Source organism: Camellia sinensis, chromosome 6, assembly GCF_055761805.1.
Source record: "Camellia sinensis isolate YWXY chromosome 6, ASM5576180v1, whole genome shotgun sequence".
Taxonomy (NCBI): Eukaryota; Viridiplantae; Streptophyta; class Magnoliopsida; order Ericales; family Theaceae; genus Camellia; species Camellia sinensis.
In genome coordinates, this window is record NC_138966.1 from 157,049,040 (window position 1) to 157,066,605 (window position 17,566).

General features: G+C 36.8%; 2 protein-coding genes across 5 annotated transcripts in view; one reads left to right on the plus strand and one right to left on the minus strand.

The window, feature by feature from the left end:
* The first annotated feature begins 246 nt into the window (after positions 1-246).
* Positions 247-17,566, plus strand: part of LOC114288706 (ARM repeat superfamily protein) — a 35,923-nt gene continuing 18,603 nt past the window's right edge. For 2 of the 4 annotated variants that reach the window (XM_028232268.2, XM_028232269.2), the window contains exons 1-19: positions 247-427; positions 605-727; positions 2,962-3,119; positions 4,235-4,279; positions 4,571-4,649; positions 4,753-4,826; positions 10,225-10,331; positions 11,343-11,525; positions 12,457-12,660; positions 12,779-12,995; positions 13,108-13,182; positions 13,276-13,625; positions 14,036-14,225; positions 14,391-14,625; positions 14,711-15,050; positions 15,366-15,546; positions 15,671-15,811; positions 16,487-16,748; positions 16,884-17,345. In XM_028232268.2, the coding sequence (XP_028088069.2) occupies positions 359-427; positions 605-727; positions 2,962-3,119; positions 4,235-4,279; positions 4,571-4,649; positions 4,753-4,826; positions 10,225-10,331; positions 11,343-11,525; positions 12,457-12,660; positions 12,779-12,995; positions 13,108-13,182; positions 13,276-13,625; positions 14,036-14,225; positions 14,391-14,625; positions 14,711-15,050; positions 15,366-15,546; positions 15,671-15,811; positions 16,487-16,748; positions 16,884-17,345 (3,495 nt within the window). In that variant the 5' untranslated portion in view covers positions 247-358. The remainder of the gene's footprint in view (positions 428-604; positions 728-2,961; positions 3,120-4,234; positions 4,280-4,570; positions 4,650-4,752; positions 4,827-10,224; positions 10,332-11,342; positions 11,526-12,456; positions 12,661-12,778; positions 12,996-13,107; positions 13,183-13,275; positions 13,626-14,035; positions 14,226-14,390; positions 14,626-14,710; positions 15,051-15,365; positions 15,547-15,670; positions 15,812-16,486; positions 16,749-16,883; positions 17,346-17,566) is intronic. The other 2 variants (XM_082872808.1, XM_082872809.1) reach the window with 2 other exon arrangements.
* LOC114305193 (epoxide hydrolase 3-like) lies at positions 6,018-9,460 on the minus strand. Its single transcript, XM_082872812.1, has 2 exons — positions 8,495-9,460; positions 6,018-8,398 (listed from the first exon to the last, which is right to left on the minus strand). Exons 1-2 carry the CDS (start codon positions 9,005-9,007, stop codon positions 8,252-8,254), a joined length of 660 nt encoding a protein of 219 aa, XP_082728938.1. The 5' UTR covers positions 9,008-9,460; the 3' UTR covers positions 6,018-8,251.

The window sequence follows — 17,566 nt, forward strand, 5'->3', positions numbered from 1 at the left end:
TTAAATAAGATGATGTGACTTAAATAAGATAGTGATTTTTTGACTTTTTGACTTATTTAATACATGCCAAACTAGCCCTAACTGTTCTTTCACTAAATAACAGAGGTGAGTGTAATTTACCCAAATAACTTTTAGGGGATTTAAATGGAAAAATAAAAAAAATTAAATGGTCAAATTGAAATTAAAGCAAAATTGTAGGGAGTAAGTTTAGAAAACTATAAAAGGCAGTTAAACCTCTCTATAAACGATACGCAAACTCTTAAAACCTAGCGTCTTCGTCACCGGCCGGAGCAGAAGCTGCAGCCTCTCTCTCTCTCCCTCCAAATTGAAGCTGCGACGGAAGTTCAGGCCGTGAAGTATGGCGACGGCGGCGGAAGCTCAGGCCGTGAAGTCTCTAAACAAATCTCCAGGTCGCAGGCGCTTTGTGGTAAGGATTTTTCCTTGGTATTTATTTTTGTGTTCTGGTTTTCCCGCTGTTTCTTAGCAACCAAACAGAAAGAACCAAAATAGAACTCTTTTTAGTTTTCATTTTTTATCTCTGTCTTTCGTTTTTAAGAATTGGTATATGGCGTTCAAGTGTTTGGATTGGATTCTTTATGTGCAGTTCAAGACTTTCTCTCAGCGTATTGAGGAAATTGATGTTGATGTCTTCCGAAGTCTCGATCCTCTCAAGTCCGAGCCCTCCGAAGGGTCCTCTTTTTTCCGGGACTGCCTTGTTGAGTGGAGGGTATGTATTTTTTTAACCTTTATTTTAGTTATTTTATTTTATTTTTATTATACATTTTTTTAATGAATTGTTGCATCAATTTTGCTTCATATTCAAATTTGTTTTTTTGTTTAAATTACGATGTTAAGAGGATAGAAGCAGTTAAGAATGACACAATTTACCTGTAAATGGGCTGGGGCACATTGTAGTAACTTATAACTTATTTATTCACTTCATTTGTACTGGATATGATGACAAAGAATGCCGCAAAGATAAGCTTAATATGGTTTAATTTTAAATATTGTTCCTATGCGGGTGAATAAGGGAGATGAAGAAGAAGGATGACGAGCAAGAAATTACAACACAGATAAAGAGAAAAGAAAAGATCATAACTGAATAATTAGTTCAAAGATGTGGTAACAGTCAATGATTACATCCCTCTCTTCCAAAACAATATAAATGCAATCACTCTATAAATCATTAATTTCTTCAACAACTTTCAACTTCATGAGGAAAAAAAGAAGAGACATTAATTCAAACATGAAACAATAACACAACTTACTAAGTACAAGTTATTAGACAAATATAAATTAAGGTAGTTGAATTGGAAGCTTTCCATTTTATGGCAAGTTCAAGTGACTTTTTGACCTCCCACTAAACCACCATAGCATTCACTTGGGAGTGATATATATGCCATGTTGGCACTACTTCAATTTTAAAATAAATGTTTTTGATTGTTTATAATAACAAATTTGGATTAAAGGCTTTCCACAGTTCGCTACCTCTCCCATGCTTCTTCCTTCTAATGCTCAGCCACTATCCACTTGTGCCACTAGTTCACCTGGCTGATTCAATTTTTGTTCTGTTCTTTTTCCATTTTAAAATTGAAGTAGAGTTGCGATAGGGAAACACAGGAGTAAAGAATATGGTGGTTGTTTCATCTGTTGAATGTGAGAAGGTATTTGAGTCACCTGTTTTTTTGGTCCTAAGGATGCTTTTAGGAACAAGGAATTTGTTCTTTTCCATTTTCCCCCCCCTGAGAGCGAAACAAAGCTGTCTTGCCGTTCATGGAGTCATGGGCACCCTTTACACATATGGTCTGGCATGTTGTGTTGGTCAGTTGACAGATTGGAGGAGACTATCCCTTATTTGAAATCATAAAACTTAAATTTATATGAATTACTTAAAGAATGAAGGATGTAATTCTTTTGTTGTTGTTGATCAAAAAAATAAAAAAATAAAAAAAATAAAAAATGAAGGATGTAATTCTACCAATTATTTCGGCACCTTCTTATATTGGAAGAAAGTGCTACAGTGTCCACAAGCAAAAAAAAGGTGCATTAGTGTAATTGGTTTAATCATTCAGACAGTTTGTGACCGTGTGTTGACCGTTGAGGGGAGTGAGGAAGGTGTGCAACATTGCTTCTATACGTTTAACATTTTTCCTATGTAGAGAGATGCTTGAGGACTGTTGAGGGCTTGAGCTCTTTTTCACAAGCTTATGGGATTGATGTTGACTACTTTATAATTTTGGTTGTCATAGTGGTGTATAGCATGATAACAAGCAAAGAATCAATCTTGTAACATTCAGTGGTGCTTTGATTTTGACATTGCTTGTTTAAGTTAATGTTTAATATGACACTATTTGTATGTTTCATCTGGCTAGTATGCTGCTATCAGACTATCGTTTCTTATGTTTTTTGGAGTTAGAGGCATTCTGATAATTTGATTTTGGGCTGTAAGTGGGCTTGGGTGAGCTCAATTATGTATTTTTGGTCAAACTTAATTGTTTGTTGTGCTCAATAAATATGGTCCAAGTGCTAGTCTTAGATTAGTTGGCCACCAAGTGATGCAGGAAAAGTGTGTCAAAGCACTTCCCTAGGCATTTTGTAAAATTTATGTATTTACTTAGGCCTCGTTTGGGGACCTTGGTTTTTAGCCTAAAAGTCACTACAAATTGTTATCACTTTCTAATTTTCTACACATCTTTTCTTAAAAAGCCAACTAAAATTGCTGTTTCCCAACGGGGCCTTAAGGCCATTCTTAGCATTTATAGTTAGGCATTTTAGGATTTTCCATGAGGGGCTTCATTTGTGCTTCATCTTAGTGATTTTTCCAATGACCCTAGAGTTTATGTGCTATAATGCTATCCAAAACACAATGGACTGCATTTTTTGGGATATCTAAATGGCCCATTGTTTTTATTGATGTTTTGTTGTGCAACTTCTATTAATTTCCTTATCTTCATCATCTAGGAATTAAACACTGCGGATGATTTTATTTCCTTTTATGAGGAGATGATGCCCTTGGTGCAAACATTACCACAAATAATACTGCAGAAGGAATTGATATTGTCGAAACTTATTTCTAGATTGCAAATGAAAGGGAGACTATCACTTGAGCCCATACTCAGGTATTGCAAAATGTTATGAACTAATTTAGTGCATTGAAATTGATGTTTGAGAATATGGAATATTAATGTTTGCTGGAACATAATTTGTATGTTTTGTTTGTTCTTTATTTTCTTTTTAATGTTTCTTTTTCTAGTTGATGAATATGCTTGGTTATTGATTGCAAATGATCACTGAAAAATGGTCACTCTCATTTTTTCTAGTGATTGTGCCATGAATATCACCAATTCATGCAATGTTATAAACCAATAAAAATAAAAAAAAAGAATTCTTGGAACGTTAAATTTTCCCAAAACAAAAGAAGAATTTCATAATTTGGGTGTGGTGGGTTTCAACGCAGCCACCTAGTATCTTGGGCTACTCATTTCCAGAGGGGCAAGTATGCAGTTCAAGTCCTGTTGTAACATGAGTGCGTGATGCCACTGGGAGCATGAAATGAGAAGGCAGATCAACCGTGGTTTTCTGCATATACAGAAGGCATTTGCTGCATGACCTTAAAGTTATTTAAATTTTCATGTCTCTGTCTTTGAGTTTTTTCATGATTTTTTTAATTGTATTTGCACTTTTCCATTGGCCCTTGTTCAGTTAATGATGGAGGTACAAAATCCTAGATGTTCCTCTTCTCTTTTATCTTTCGTAGTCTGCTACTAATGAGAAATTTATGTGCTGCTGAAGTGAATACTGGTGTCTAGTGGGGACTGGGGACAATGCTTGTGTTTTTTAGTGCAAAATGGGGGAATTGGTAATTCAATCTAATTGAAGTAATGAACACAAAGTTTATGTACTTTTAAGAGCGCCATGTATGAATCCTCCGTATTTACCACTACCTTTTAGATGTCATGCCCACAATATAATATGTATTCATATCTAGATCATATGATTCCTCAAAGTGGTATTTTCATTTCTCAAGTTTTTGTACCAAATGGTTATAAAAGTTGCTAATATGCTTAAATGAAATTATTTTGGTCAAGTCTTGAATGGGGTAAACTTTTTCTTTTTATTTTTTCTGATGTTAAGTATAATTAAATTTTTGCTCGTATTTGTGCTTTCTCGATTCGACCCATTCTTTTTCTTATGACATTTTTTTTTGTGGGCAATTGGTGGTTTCCTTCTACAGGTTGATAGCAGCCTTGTCTAGAGATCTTCTGGAGGACTTTCCCCCGTGAGTTCCTTCTTGACTTAAATTGATTTTATCAATAAGGCTACTGAGCATTGTATTTCATTCACTGCTACTTATTTTTACATTTACTGTTAGTTGGTAGGCGTTTGATTCTTATTATTGATGGTCTATGAAATCCTCATCCTGTGATGTAATGAATAAAATTTTTTATCAAAAAAATAAAATAAAATTTATGAATAAAGAGTTGTTGCTTATAGTACTGTAGGATATGGTTTTCTTTGTGTAATGCATTCTTGTGCACTTGAAAATGTTTGCACTTGAAAATGTTTTCAGCTTCCTGCAGAGGGTAGCTGATTCTCTGGTATCTCTTCTCAAAAGTGGAGCTGATAGAGAACCAGAGATAATTGAGCAGGTCTAAGCTGGAATGATCTTGAGAAGTTTTTTACCTGTCAATTCTAGTCTTTTATATCTATCTGGTAATTATTTTGATACTAAAAATGTGGGATTTGTGACAGATTTTTACATCATGGTCGTATATCATGATGTATTTGCAGAAATATCTTGTACGGGATGTTGTCCATGTTCTCAGGTGTGTTTCAATTCTCATTGTTTGGTGGACAAAATGTAAAACATATGTGGATTATTACAAACAAGACCTAAGAATGTTCTAGATATTATTTGGAAGTTAAGAATTGTAGGTAAGAGCAAGAAAATAACCTTAAATCATTTCAATATTGAACACCAATATGATAATTGTTTTGGGAAGGTGTGTGTGTGTGTGTGGTTGTGTTGGCATAGATCAAACTACATGAGATATCCCCTAAAAGAATACTTAAGTTGCCGTTAGTGTGTTGAACAAATTAATGAGAAACAAGCTGATGGTCTTTAAGTTGTTGCATTAACTGAAGAGATCAGTAAAAAGTGTAATCATTTTAAACACCTCAAAAATGGTCCAACAGGGTGCTCCCAAAGTTATTTATTTATTTTTAATGAAATTTTTGTTTTAAGTACTCATAACCAAGATGGGTCCCTCCCTGCTCCAAATTTATCTTTGGTATTTTTATGAGAATTCTCCCTGTCAGCATTGGCGTGGCAGATTCTTTTCAACTCTATACTTGTTCTCAATGGTGTCTGACTGTGATGCATGTTTCGCCGCTTTCATAAACTTGTATGATGTATCCACCTAAGTTTACTATAGCAAGTGCAGAACAAGTGCTGAATGATGCCTCTGTCATGGAACCTTTCTCAAAATTATCACTTCCTTTACTGTTTTAATTGGGTGTTCGAAAACCCAATAGGGTAGTTTGATGTTCTCATGAAGAAAAAATATAGTTTTGCATTTAATTATGGCCTATGAAGCACGACCACCTCTCTGGAGGTCACATATGAGTGTCTGACATGTGTCGGACACGGACAAGTGCTGGACACATGTCAAACACATTGGAAAGAGTTGGACACGCTGGGACATTTGGGACACACTGCGGACACGGACTATTTTTTTTTTTTAAAAAGCTTGTGAGTTTTAATTTTTTTTACTAAAATAACATACCTGAAGTTGATAAATTTAATAAAATTAGATATTTGACATAAAATACATATTAAATATTTAAAAATATGACATAATAAATATATAAAATAATATTTTTTTGCATGTGTCCCCAATGTGTCGTGCCCTGCATTTTTTGAAAATTTACGTGTCTGCATGTCCATGTCCGTGCTTCTTAGATTACGGCTAATTCACTGGCACATGTATGTTCTTTTGCTTATCTGTATGTGTTAAAATTGATATATTATTGATTGATTTAATGTTATTGTCTATTACAATGATTCATGATTCCTATATATAGAAGAGGGTGAGTGTGTAGTAGGTAAGGAGTAGGTGAAGTGGAGGTGGTAGTGGTGTAGTGGGTTAGGTTTAGTGGAGTAGGTGAGGTGGTAGTGGTGTAGTGGGTTAGGTTTAGTGGAGTAGGTTTAAGTGGGTGAAGTAGGTGGAGAGTAGGTGGATTTTAACAGCCCCCCGCAAACTCAAGGGGGATAGGAACTAACCAACTTGAGTTTGGAGAGAGTAACAAAACAAGAAAATACATAAAAATAAAAGAGGATAAGAGACACTGTATGGTCGTGTCAGACCATTGGTGAAGACACTGGATGGTGGTGTCATAACGTTGTAGAGGACACTGTATGGGGGTGTCATAACCATGTAGAGGACACTGTATGGTGGTGTCATAACGGTGTAGAGGATACTGGATGGCGGTGTCAGACCGATGTAGAAGACAGTTTATGGGGTCATGTCGGACCGTTGTAGCAGACAATGTTGTGACAGTTGTTGTGACAGTTTACGGAGTCTTGCTGGACCCTTGTAGAAACTAACCGGAATCAATGTCGGGACAGTTTACAGAGTCTTGTCAGACCCTTGAAGGAGCTAACCGGAATCAATGTCGGGACAGTTTACAGAGTCTTGTCGGACCCTTGAAGGAGCTAACCGGAATCAATGTCGGGACAGTTTACAGAGTCTTGTCGGACCCTTAAAAAAATACACTGTATGATGGTGTATATAGGCTGCCCAAATATATATATATATATATATATGGATATATATAGTGAGCCCTCAAAAATCGCGCCCTCAAAAGGCGCGCCCACTTCAGCAAAAGGCGTGCCTGACAGAAAGTGTCGAGCCATCAAAAGGTGAGCCGGAGACGCGGCGAGGCACGTGAGCGACAGAGTGGCGTGTCGGCCTCGGCTATTTAACCAAGGTTGAGGCGGAGGCTGTGCAAACCAGTCTGAAACCGCCGAAAATCCTTTGAAAAAACTCTTCCGTTTCTGAGAAAGAGATTCTGGAACACTCTGTTGCCATTCTGTAACCAACCTTTCTCTGAAACACTCAGCAACCCATAACATGGCCTCGTCTTCCCGTTCAGCTACCCAGAATATGGCCTCTTCGTCCCGTGGTCTGCTCACTCTCTTTCTCGACCTCAACGAGTCAACAAGAGAGATAACTGGTGCGGTGGCCAGTGAACCTCAACCAAGCGCCTCTGGTTTTGCTCCGTTGAACTTTCCGATGCGGTCGGTGGAGCAAAAAATGGCGGTGCAAACTGATATTGAGGCTAATCAGTATACTTTGAAGGCATGTGTGGAGACCATGACGGCGGTCACAAACCTGTCGCACCGGCTGCAGAGTAGGACAAATGAGGTGCAGCAGTTAAACGCCCAGCTGGCTCTGCTCCAACGCATGTATAAGGATGCGCGAGCAGAGATAAGTGTGCTAAAGGCGGAAAATAAGGAGCTGAAGCGGAAGGCCACCGTGATGTTTCGATTTGGAGGTCCGCCATATGCTGCAGTGGAGGAGTATGGGGGAGTGAATGTGCTTGGTGGATTAGGAAGCACAGAGGTAGCACCGTCAAGGACCGCCCAGGACGGAGGCAAAAAGAAGAGACCGGCGGCAGAGTAGGTCGGTGGGTGGCCGTCTGCAGAAAACAAATCTGTTGTTGTTGTGATGGTGATCTTGTGTGGTTTTTTTTTTTTTTTTTTGGTTGTGTAAAATGTGGAGCGGGGTGAATCCCGGAGATGAATAAAATATGGTTTGTTGTGCAAATGTGTAAATGGTTTTGGTTTTTTTTTTTTTTTTTTTTTGAAAGGAAAAAATATGTGTCAAAATAAAGTTGGGGTAAAAAAAAAAAAAGATAAAAAGCTGAGGTTTAAGGAAAAGTTGGGCGGTGGAAAGAAGAAAAAGAAAAAAAAAATATATATATATATATATAAAAAGAAAGAATGTGTGGGCGGTGGAAACTGTGATGATGATTTTGGGTGGAGAAAAAGTGTATATAATAATAATAAAAAAAGTGAATTGGGTGACCTGAGGAGGGTTCAATTCAGTTGCTTATTTATTTATTTATTTTATTTGTTTTTGGTGGAGTGGATCACATGGGTGAGTGGTAAAGGAAGTAAAAGAAAAAAATAAAGAAATAAGAGAAGAAAAGTAAAATGGGGTTGGTGATGTATATGGAGAGAGAGAATCTAGAGAGGGTACTCAAGGTAATCAAAGATCTCCATCCCCTGTGGAGCTATCAGCAGATCAGTCTTGTTTATCAGAATCAACTTCTTCATCACTGTCACATAATCATATCTTGCAAATGCCTTCTCTGCTCTCCCTGCCTCCTGGAACTGACAGATATAGAAGTCATCTCCAAAGAGTTGTTTGTAGGAATCAGTGGTTTTGATATTGGGAGATCTGGGTGCAAATGGAACAGATAGACTAACCAGTGACTTCACTCTGTCAGGCCTCAACAGGCTGAGGTGCCATCCAGCTATGGCTCCCCAGTCACTACCCACTACAAATGCCTGTTGTTGACCAAAGTGATCAAGAAGGCCAATGAGGTCAGCGACTATGTGGAAAACAGAGTAGGAAGAAGGGCTGAGAGGAGAATTAGAATCACCATAGCCTCTCAAATCAGGTGCCACCACGTGATACCCCTTTTTAGCCAAGTCAGTGATCTGGTGTCTCCATCCAAACCAGAATTCTGGGAACCCATGAAGAAGCAGAACCAGTGGTCCTGTCCCTTTCTCTGCTATGTTCATCCATATTCCATTTGTTTTGATCCTTTGCTGATTCACCTCCCCCATGATCATCATCGCCATCATCCTTTTCTTCTCTCTTTCTAGAGAGAGCTGAATGAGCCAGCTCGACTCGCCGGTGAAGCCGTGGACGACGGCGACTATTCCGATGATCTTCGTCGGCGGGAGTGGGGTCCACGACTGTGTGAACAGCTTCATTCCTCTGGAATTGGTGATGTACCTCTCTCTCTCTCTCTGCTATTAATGTTAATAGGATGAAAAATTGATGGCGGAATGTGCGATGTGCAGTGTTGCTTTTATGTTGTGTGAATGGTGTGAAGAATTGGTGCAAGAATGGAAGAGAGAGACAAGAGTTTAGTTATGGAATTTGTGGCAGCGGATGGGAGGTATGTGTAAAAACAATCTTAGCGGACTAGGGTGAGGTCCGGTGGACGGCTAAGGTGAGGTTGCCGCCCGCCGGTGAAGCAAAAAATACTAGGTGCTAAACCTGCTCTGATACCATGTTAAAATTGATATATTATTGATTGATTTAATGTTATTGTCTATTACAATGATTCATGATTCCTATATATAGAAGAGGGTGAGTGTGTAGTAGGTAAGGAGTAGGTGAAGTGGAGGTGGTAGTGGTGTAGTGAGTTAGGTTTAGTGGAGTAGGTGAGGTGGTAGTGGTGTAGTGGGTTAGGTTTAGTGGAGTAGGTTTAAGTGGGTGAAGTAGGTGGAGAGTAGGTGGATTTTAACAGTATGAAACGCTTAATGTTAAATATGGTTTACTTACGGGTTTTTATGGCTTCTGTGTAAACACCTTTTGTTGATGTCCTTGGTTGGTATATTTTTTGCACTACAGTAAGATACAAACCGCTTCAAGTCCTCGGTTTGTTCTTATCCTCAGAAATCTATTGGGGAACCATATTTGAATTATGCTCTTTTTCTTCTTGATTCTATGATCTTTAAGATACCATATTTTAGCTCTTCTATTCTAAACAATTGTTTGGGCTAGTATTGGTTTGGTTCAGTAGAATACCACTTAGATTTATTGTGGATACTGACTGAGTTGATATATCACTTCTAGATGACTGTTATCTTTGTTTTTAGTGGCACCCTATCTTTGTCAATCTATATAGCTCATGAGTAACAGGAACTTAGAATCTGTCTTGAACACTTCGGAATCAATTATTTACCATCAAATTGTCATTGACAAAAGCAGTTAAATGGTGATAGTTCAAATCTAACTGTTATGACTCAGCTGAATCATCCTGTAAGAATACTCTGAGAAGAATTGTGTTTGCATGTTCCCTATTTGGGGGGTCTGTCTCTGTTGTGTATTGGGTCTGATGTACTCTCTCCATACATATGAATGTCTATGAGGACTTGTATGTATTGAGTTGCTGATATGTAATGCTCTTACTTTTTTGAAGGGTTACAGGCAAACTAAGATATTATCCCAAGAATTATGTCCAAGAATTTATGGCTGAGGCAGTGTCATTCTTGTTGAGAAATGCACCTATTGAGCAGCTTATAAAGGGTATTATCATGCTTTATTTGAATTTTGTACCTAGTGAAAATATCTTCATATACAGCTTCAACTGGTTGATGCTTCTAAGTATAACATTGATTTTAAGGCTTGTGTGCATGTAGTTTTTTTATTTTTATTTTTTTATGTACTATGAATCTTTGGTTAAATGGAATGACCAACTTTGCTCTACGGTCAGAAACATTTGCTTTTTATTTGATGAATGCATTTAAATTTGGCTGATAGCTGGAAGGTTCATAGTTGGCTTCCATTGTTTTATTTGTTTATTTACTTTTAATTTTTAGTTTTTGTTAGATGAATGCATTAAAATTTTGCTGATATCTGGAGGGTTCATGGCAAGCTTCCAGTGTTTTCTTATCTTTCTTTCTTTCTTCTTTTTTTAATATATATATATATATATATATATATTAGGGTGGGGGGAAGTGGATTGGGAGTGTCTAAGACAAACATGTTGTAGTGTTACTCTCTGGATTTACTGAGCATGTTGTAGTGTTACCCATCTCCAACAAATTGCAAAATTATCAAAACGTACCTAACCAGTAAAACTTAATAAAACATGAATAAATCATACTAGCATCTTACTTTCTTATAAAATTGTAAAACAAGACTCAAATTAACCCTAAATATGATTGTGTAAAGCCTTAAGGGTTCTCCGTGTGAAATTCCATGTTTTCCCTTCTTATTTTTTCCATGCTTTGTATCAACATGTGCATACTATATTGATTTAAGCCGACATTATCTAATGCATTAATAGTCTGTACTTCTATTTTATCTTCTTATTCGTCTTTGCTCACATGCTCTTATTTGTCTTTGTTGGCTGTGGGCTCAGCTTGCTCAGATAACCCGTGTTAAGTTTACATGTGGAAGTATGTACAAGATAGATGCACATATGTTTATGTAGGTTATTAGTTCATATTTGGACAATGGTTTACATATTGCTTTGTTTAGTGGGTTTTTGTTATATAACGAAGACTATCAAGGATTAATATTTGAGTTAAACAGGTACTAGAAAAGTCATGGTTGAAGTTGCAAAGAAACCACTGGTGTTTAGAAAATCTGGAGTCAGTGCTTTACTATGGTATGTTTTGAGAGGAACTTCATCAAAGTTGCATTCAAGAGCAGAGCAAGTGTTACGATTATTGGTGGACAACTCGATAATTGGTATTGGTGATAAATTTGCCCAAGGTAAGGTCTTTTTCTGAGACAACTTTTATATTTGCTGTTTTATACATTTCTCATTTGTTTACTTCCTTGTCCAATGCATGTTGTTCACAATTGATATTGTCCTAGTCAATAAATTAAGGAAGGAATTAAAACTAAATTAAAAATCTGGAGAGAAGCACTTGGGCCAAAAGGGTTTATAATTAGTGGAAATAAAACTAAATGTATGGTATGCAACTTTAGTGTTAGTAGACGTAGAAATACTGGGGAAGAGAAGATTGAAACCAGGAGATAATAAATAGTGAATATTTTGTAACCGAGGTTCGATAATTAATAAGGACGGTGAGGTTGGAGATTATGTGATCTATAGAATCAAAGTAGGTTTGCTCAAGTGGATGAGTGTGTCTGACATATTATGTAATCGACGAATACCGACAAAAAAGAAATTATTTTTATAGTACAATTATAAGGCCAACGATGCTTTACGGGAGTGATATGATCATCATAAATGGAAATGTTAGGGGGAGGGAATGACCTAAACTGACATGAGATGCGGTAGTAAAAAATGATACATGGATTTGTTTAATTAAACCAAGTATATATCCTTTGATATAGCAGAATGGCAGAAAAAGATTCATATAATTGACCCCACTTGATTGGGACACAAGGCTTAGTTTGGTTTGATTCGGTGACTGACTAAAGAGAAGTAGGTTGTGGAACTGAATGCAAAACCGATATAAAATTATGTAACTTTACGATCAGATGAACTTCAATGCTCCTTATGGATTTAAAACATTTTCCATCTTGTGCTTTTGAACATTTTGAATAGACATTTGTCAAAGTATGTTGGTGAATTGTTTGATTTCTCTTTCCTTTCTAGGTCAATGTTTAAAAAAATTTCATGAATTTTACCAAAAGTAAGTTGTACTTGGTTCTGAGTGCTGTTTGTGTGCAGGCTCAGACTCTGTGGTTGAAGTTGTAACTGCTGCCTTTCAAAGGCTATGTGAGGAACTTGAGCCTACTGAGTTGAATTTGATGTGGGGTTGTTTATACGAGGAAATAACTGATGCTGTATCTAATGGATGCTTGTTGCACCTCAGTCGCCTGTTATCCTTGCTGATTTCTACTGTTCAAATCGATTATGTCCGGAAAATTTCTGGTGGGCTATAATTAGTTTTGATTATTTGTTCCTTTGTTTTGCTTGTAATGGCTTTAATTATATTGTCTAGATATGTGTGCTTATTAACCTGTCATGTAATTGTTCATATGTTGTACAGATTACCAACTTATGCTTCAAGTAGTTGGGGTGCTTATGCAGAAGTTTATATTGCCTGCGAGAATACTGAAGACGGAAGACCAGTCTACTGAAGTTGTTGATAAGGTTCTGCAATTAATGCTTTGCATTCTTGATGGGCTTCATCTAGCCGATAATGTGCCAGTTCTTTCTAGTGTTTCTGTGCAGTGGGCTCCTGTGTTTGATTTAAGGAATTCAAGGTATTCCCTTTGATGTAATGGTTGACATGGTTCTCTTTTCATTCTACAGTGCTCCCTTCCACCTTGTCTTTGTTTCAATGGTTATCTTTGACATGTGTAACTTGATTTTCAGTTTACTGACTTTTATCAAACAATTGCTATTGAAAGATCCTCGTGTAGTCCATGCCTTCAGACAGAATACCATACGGTAACATTTCAATTACCATTGCATATTACATGGATGTTTGTGTTGTTTTCTCTCTTGGTACTTATTTATTTGGCCGCTCCAATTGGATTCCAGTGCATTGAATGATTTAATAGAAACTTCAGAGGAAGAAGTTGTACCTTTGCTACTTACCTTCTGTGAAAGACTAGAAGTTCAAATTCAAAGCTCCAGCTTCATAGATGGAACACCCAAAGAAGAGGTTTCGAGGATTTGCAGTTACTTGCCGGATGCTATTGGCTACTGGATTGGGATTATCAATCAAATTGTGCATGGTGATTCATCAGCCATTCAACTTCAGGAGACTAAATTGGCTTTGCTGTGGGGAATAATTAGCTGCTATCCTTACATGAAAGACATCCAAGCAGACCCATCCTTATTACTTGATTTTGTAGATACACTTAGTCGGCTTCTGGCGATTGAATCTGGTAAGCATTTTGTCATGGTTCACTATGACATTGAAACACCATACTTTTGGAGAACCCAATGTAATGTGGTATGCTGTCTTTGGTGGCATATCGACATGAAATAATTAAGTGCCAAAGAGTTGTTAAGATCCTTGTGTACCTCAATCCCCGCAAAGGGGCTTCTGTTTGGAATCATAGACCTTCGTTCCTGGATATTTAATCTCCCTTTGGTTATTTTTTGGCCATATGAAAGAATTTGATAAAAATAAATGGTTGTTTTGTAATTTTTTTTATTGCCTTTTTGCCAAGAAACATCATTTGGTGTTCGATTATAATATATATTTTTTGAATTGTGGTTTCTTCAATCTAGTTGTACCAGCTCTTAGATATGTTTTTGGTTTGTAGCTGGTGATTTATGTCAGGTTTTTCAGACAATATTGCAGGGTTTCACAAACACACTTGGGAAAGCCTAATTGGTGCTGCTTTGAGTTCCTATAACAAAATGCGTTCTGGTAACATCAGAGATGAAGAAGTGAGCAAATTTTTGCAACTTGCTAGGAGATACACGTTCTCATCACAAATATTATCTTCTGTAGCTGATTTTTTGGATTCCATGGACGGGTAAGTTGGTTTTTGTCTCCAAAATTGACAAATTTTTGGAACCTTTTTTTCCCTTCTTCATCTGTTCTTTTATTTTATTATGTTGTAGTATTCGTTGATTATTTTTTGTTAATGAAAAAGAGCTGAATGTTTTTATTAACCTTTTTACAAATTATGCAAACGAAGGCCTAGCAATGTTGTATTGCATCCAGACCTCAAAGCAGAGAAGGCTATGGAATCATTGGCCATTTTTGCTGAAAATTTGTGCCACTCAGACAAACTGATCCGTCATTCCACCCTAAGAATATTGTGCCATTATGAACTTCTAAATTGTGAGCATGCTTCTGAGGATCAGCATGCTGAGAAAAAAATGAGAACTGAAGTTTCTCAATCTTGGTTTGCTGATGACCGGGGCAGTAATGTATGTACTTTTCTTCTTTGCCGCTGTTGCTTTCATTAAGCTGAATAAGTAGTGAATTTGAGATTGATTTTTGTTCAAATATCAGGTTCTTCAACTCCTTCTCTCCATTGAGGAAACACCTCTTTCGGTTACTACCAGCAGGAAAGTTATCCTATCGATTTCAAGAATACAGATGGGCCTCTCTTCTACAAATATATCTGAAGCATATTTGCCCTCTGTTTTTTATGGGATAATTGGCATCTTCCATAACCGATTTAGCTATCTATGGAACCCAGCAATGGAGTGCCTTGCAGTCTTGACAAGCAAGTATTTTGAAATGGTATGGGATATATTTGTTCAGTATCTGCAACAATGTGAATATAGTTTTGTGTCATCTCATGATCAATCTGACGGAAGCAAAACTGTATCTACTATCCAGTCCAGTGGTATGTGCCATCTTTTCTCCGTGGCTCTTTCTGGCGAGTTCTTTTAAATCCATGCATGAATGACTTTTTACAGATCATGTTTTGATTTCAGTTGTTTCCATTTGGTGCATATTAATAAATATAAATGCTAGTCCTACTGCACTTTTTTATTGAAATATTCTTGTCTTGAGCCTAAACAGAAATTAAAAAAAAAAGTTAATATGTTTACACCGCTTCTCAAACAAATGACTACTGAATTCAAACTACTCTGTCATCAATGATTATTTATGTGATTCATATTTTAGAATTTAACTTTTACCTGGTTTTTCTTTTCAGATTTGGTTGAACGTTTCAATTTATTTGTCTCTCCGCCATCTGACAACAACCCTGGCACAACAGTTTGGTCCTTGTTGATCCAGTCTTTACAAAAAATTCCAACTGTCATAGAATCTCGATCTCGGCAAATTGTACCTTTGTTCTTGATGTTTATGGGTTACAATATGAATGATGTTGTGAGGTACTTTTTTGTGGTTTTTGTTCCTCAAATGTTTCAATTTTTTTTTGAAGATTTGAACTTATGCAGGTCTTCCCTTGATATTGTCTAATTTGAATTGGTCTTGCTCTTTACATAAAAATTGCAGTGTAGGATCATTCAACCAGCATGCTTGTAAAGGGAAAGAATGGAAGAGTGTCCTTAAGGAGTGGTTGAACTTGTTGAAATTGATGCGAAATCCCAGGTCCTTCTACAAGGGTCAATTTCTTAAGGAAGTTCTGCAATATAGGTTTGTAAAATTCTGGGTGCTGCATTTTTTGTAATTCATCTAATGATTTCCTCTCATATCGTTTCATTGCTATGTTACATAGAGCTGGGTTTGAGTGCCGAATGTGGGTGCTGACTGCCGTGACATTGGACTTTCCCAATCCCTAAATCTTAAAATGTTGAGACATGTATCCTAAAGTTGACTATGGCTACGTGGACACATCCTGAACTTTTAAATATATATTGCATCTTGTATATTATTCCGGCATGAGATGCTACCATTTAGGAATGTACTTTAAATTTAATGGGATTTAAGAGAAGATGGGGATTTCTATCTCCCATCCATATGAAAGGCTATTTTTTTTTTTCTTTACTGTCAATTGTGAACTTATTATTCAATTTTGCAATGACCTTTCCTTTAGGTTACTGAGCAGTTTGACTTTCCCCATTCTATAAGCTCATCTCTAAAGGTTCGTAGATCATAAAAAATTAAGAGGATCCAAGTGTATGATTCGGGTATGGGGGTTGGACACATATATATCATATCTTTACCCTTGTCATTTCCCGTGGATACAGTTAAACTACTGGGAAAAGGAGTTCCAATAACAATGCTCTTTAGGTATTTCAAACATTAGAACCCAACTTATTAGTTGGTCCATGACTTGGCAATCAATTTCATTTTGGTTTGTTTTTCCAGGCTTCTTGATGAAAATGATCCTGAGATACAGATGAAGGTTCTTGATTGCTTGTTGAATTGGAAAGATGATTTTTTACTCCCCTATGATCAGCATCTGAAAAATCTGATCAGTTCAAAGAGTCTGAGAGAGGAACTAACAACGTGGAGCTTGTCGAAAGAATCTAATCACATTGAAGAACATCATAGAACTTATCTTGTACCTTTAGTTACCCGAATTTTGATACCAAAAGTCCGAAAACCGAAAACACTGGCATCTCGAAAGGTATGTTTATTAGATCTTTGGACTTGATAATTTAGCTGTCAGAATTCTCCATGATATTTGTGTTTTAATTTAATTTAATTTTTTTTAACCATTTCTAGATAACACATTTTGTTCTTTTGTTTATTTATTTTCCAGCATACAAGTGTACATCTTCGAAAGGCAGTCCTTGGATTCCTAGCTCAACTCGACATCAATGAGCTTCCTCTGTTTTTTGCCCTGCTACTCAAGCCATTGCTAAGCATTTCAGAAAGATTTGATGGGATCAGTAAATGGTTTTTGAGTTCGTCTGAATGGTCTAAAGACGAATTTGACTCATTTGGTCTTTTGAAGTACTTCACCATGGATAACATATTGGCCATCTCTTGGAAGAAGAGATATGGTTTTTTGCATGTAATTGAAAATATTCTTGGTGTTTTTGATGAATTTCATGTTAAACCATACCTTGATTTGTTAATGGGATGTGTTGTCCGCATATTGGGGAGCTGCACATCAATTCTTGAGAGCGGGAAGAGTACTGGATTAGCTGCAGTGGAAACAGATTCTAGCTTTAAACTAAGTGTGCATGAGAAAGGTGGTGGAGCAGAAAATCAGATCACGGTAACCTTTATATTACGTTGAAATTGCTGAGCTTGATTTATTGTAGAAAAATTCATCTTGAATTTTATTGATTCAGAAGACCATAAAAACGAATGAATTGGCATGCCCCTAGGGGCTAAGATGCACGTACACCCAAAAAAGGAAAGGAACAGCATAAATTTTAATAATTTGCATTCACTCTGTCTCATTATGTTTTGTTTATGAAGTTGGTTTTAAGAGAA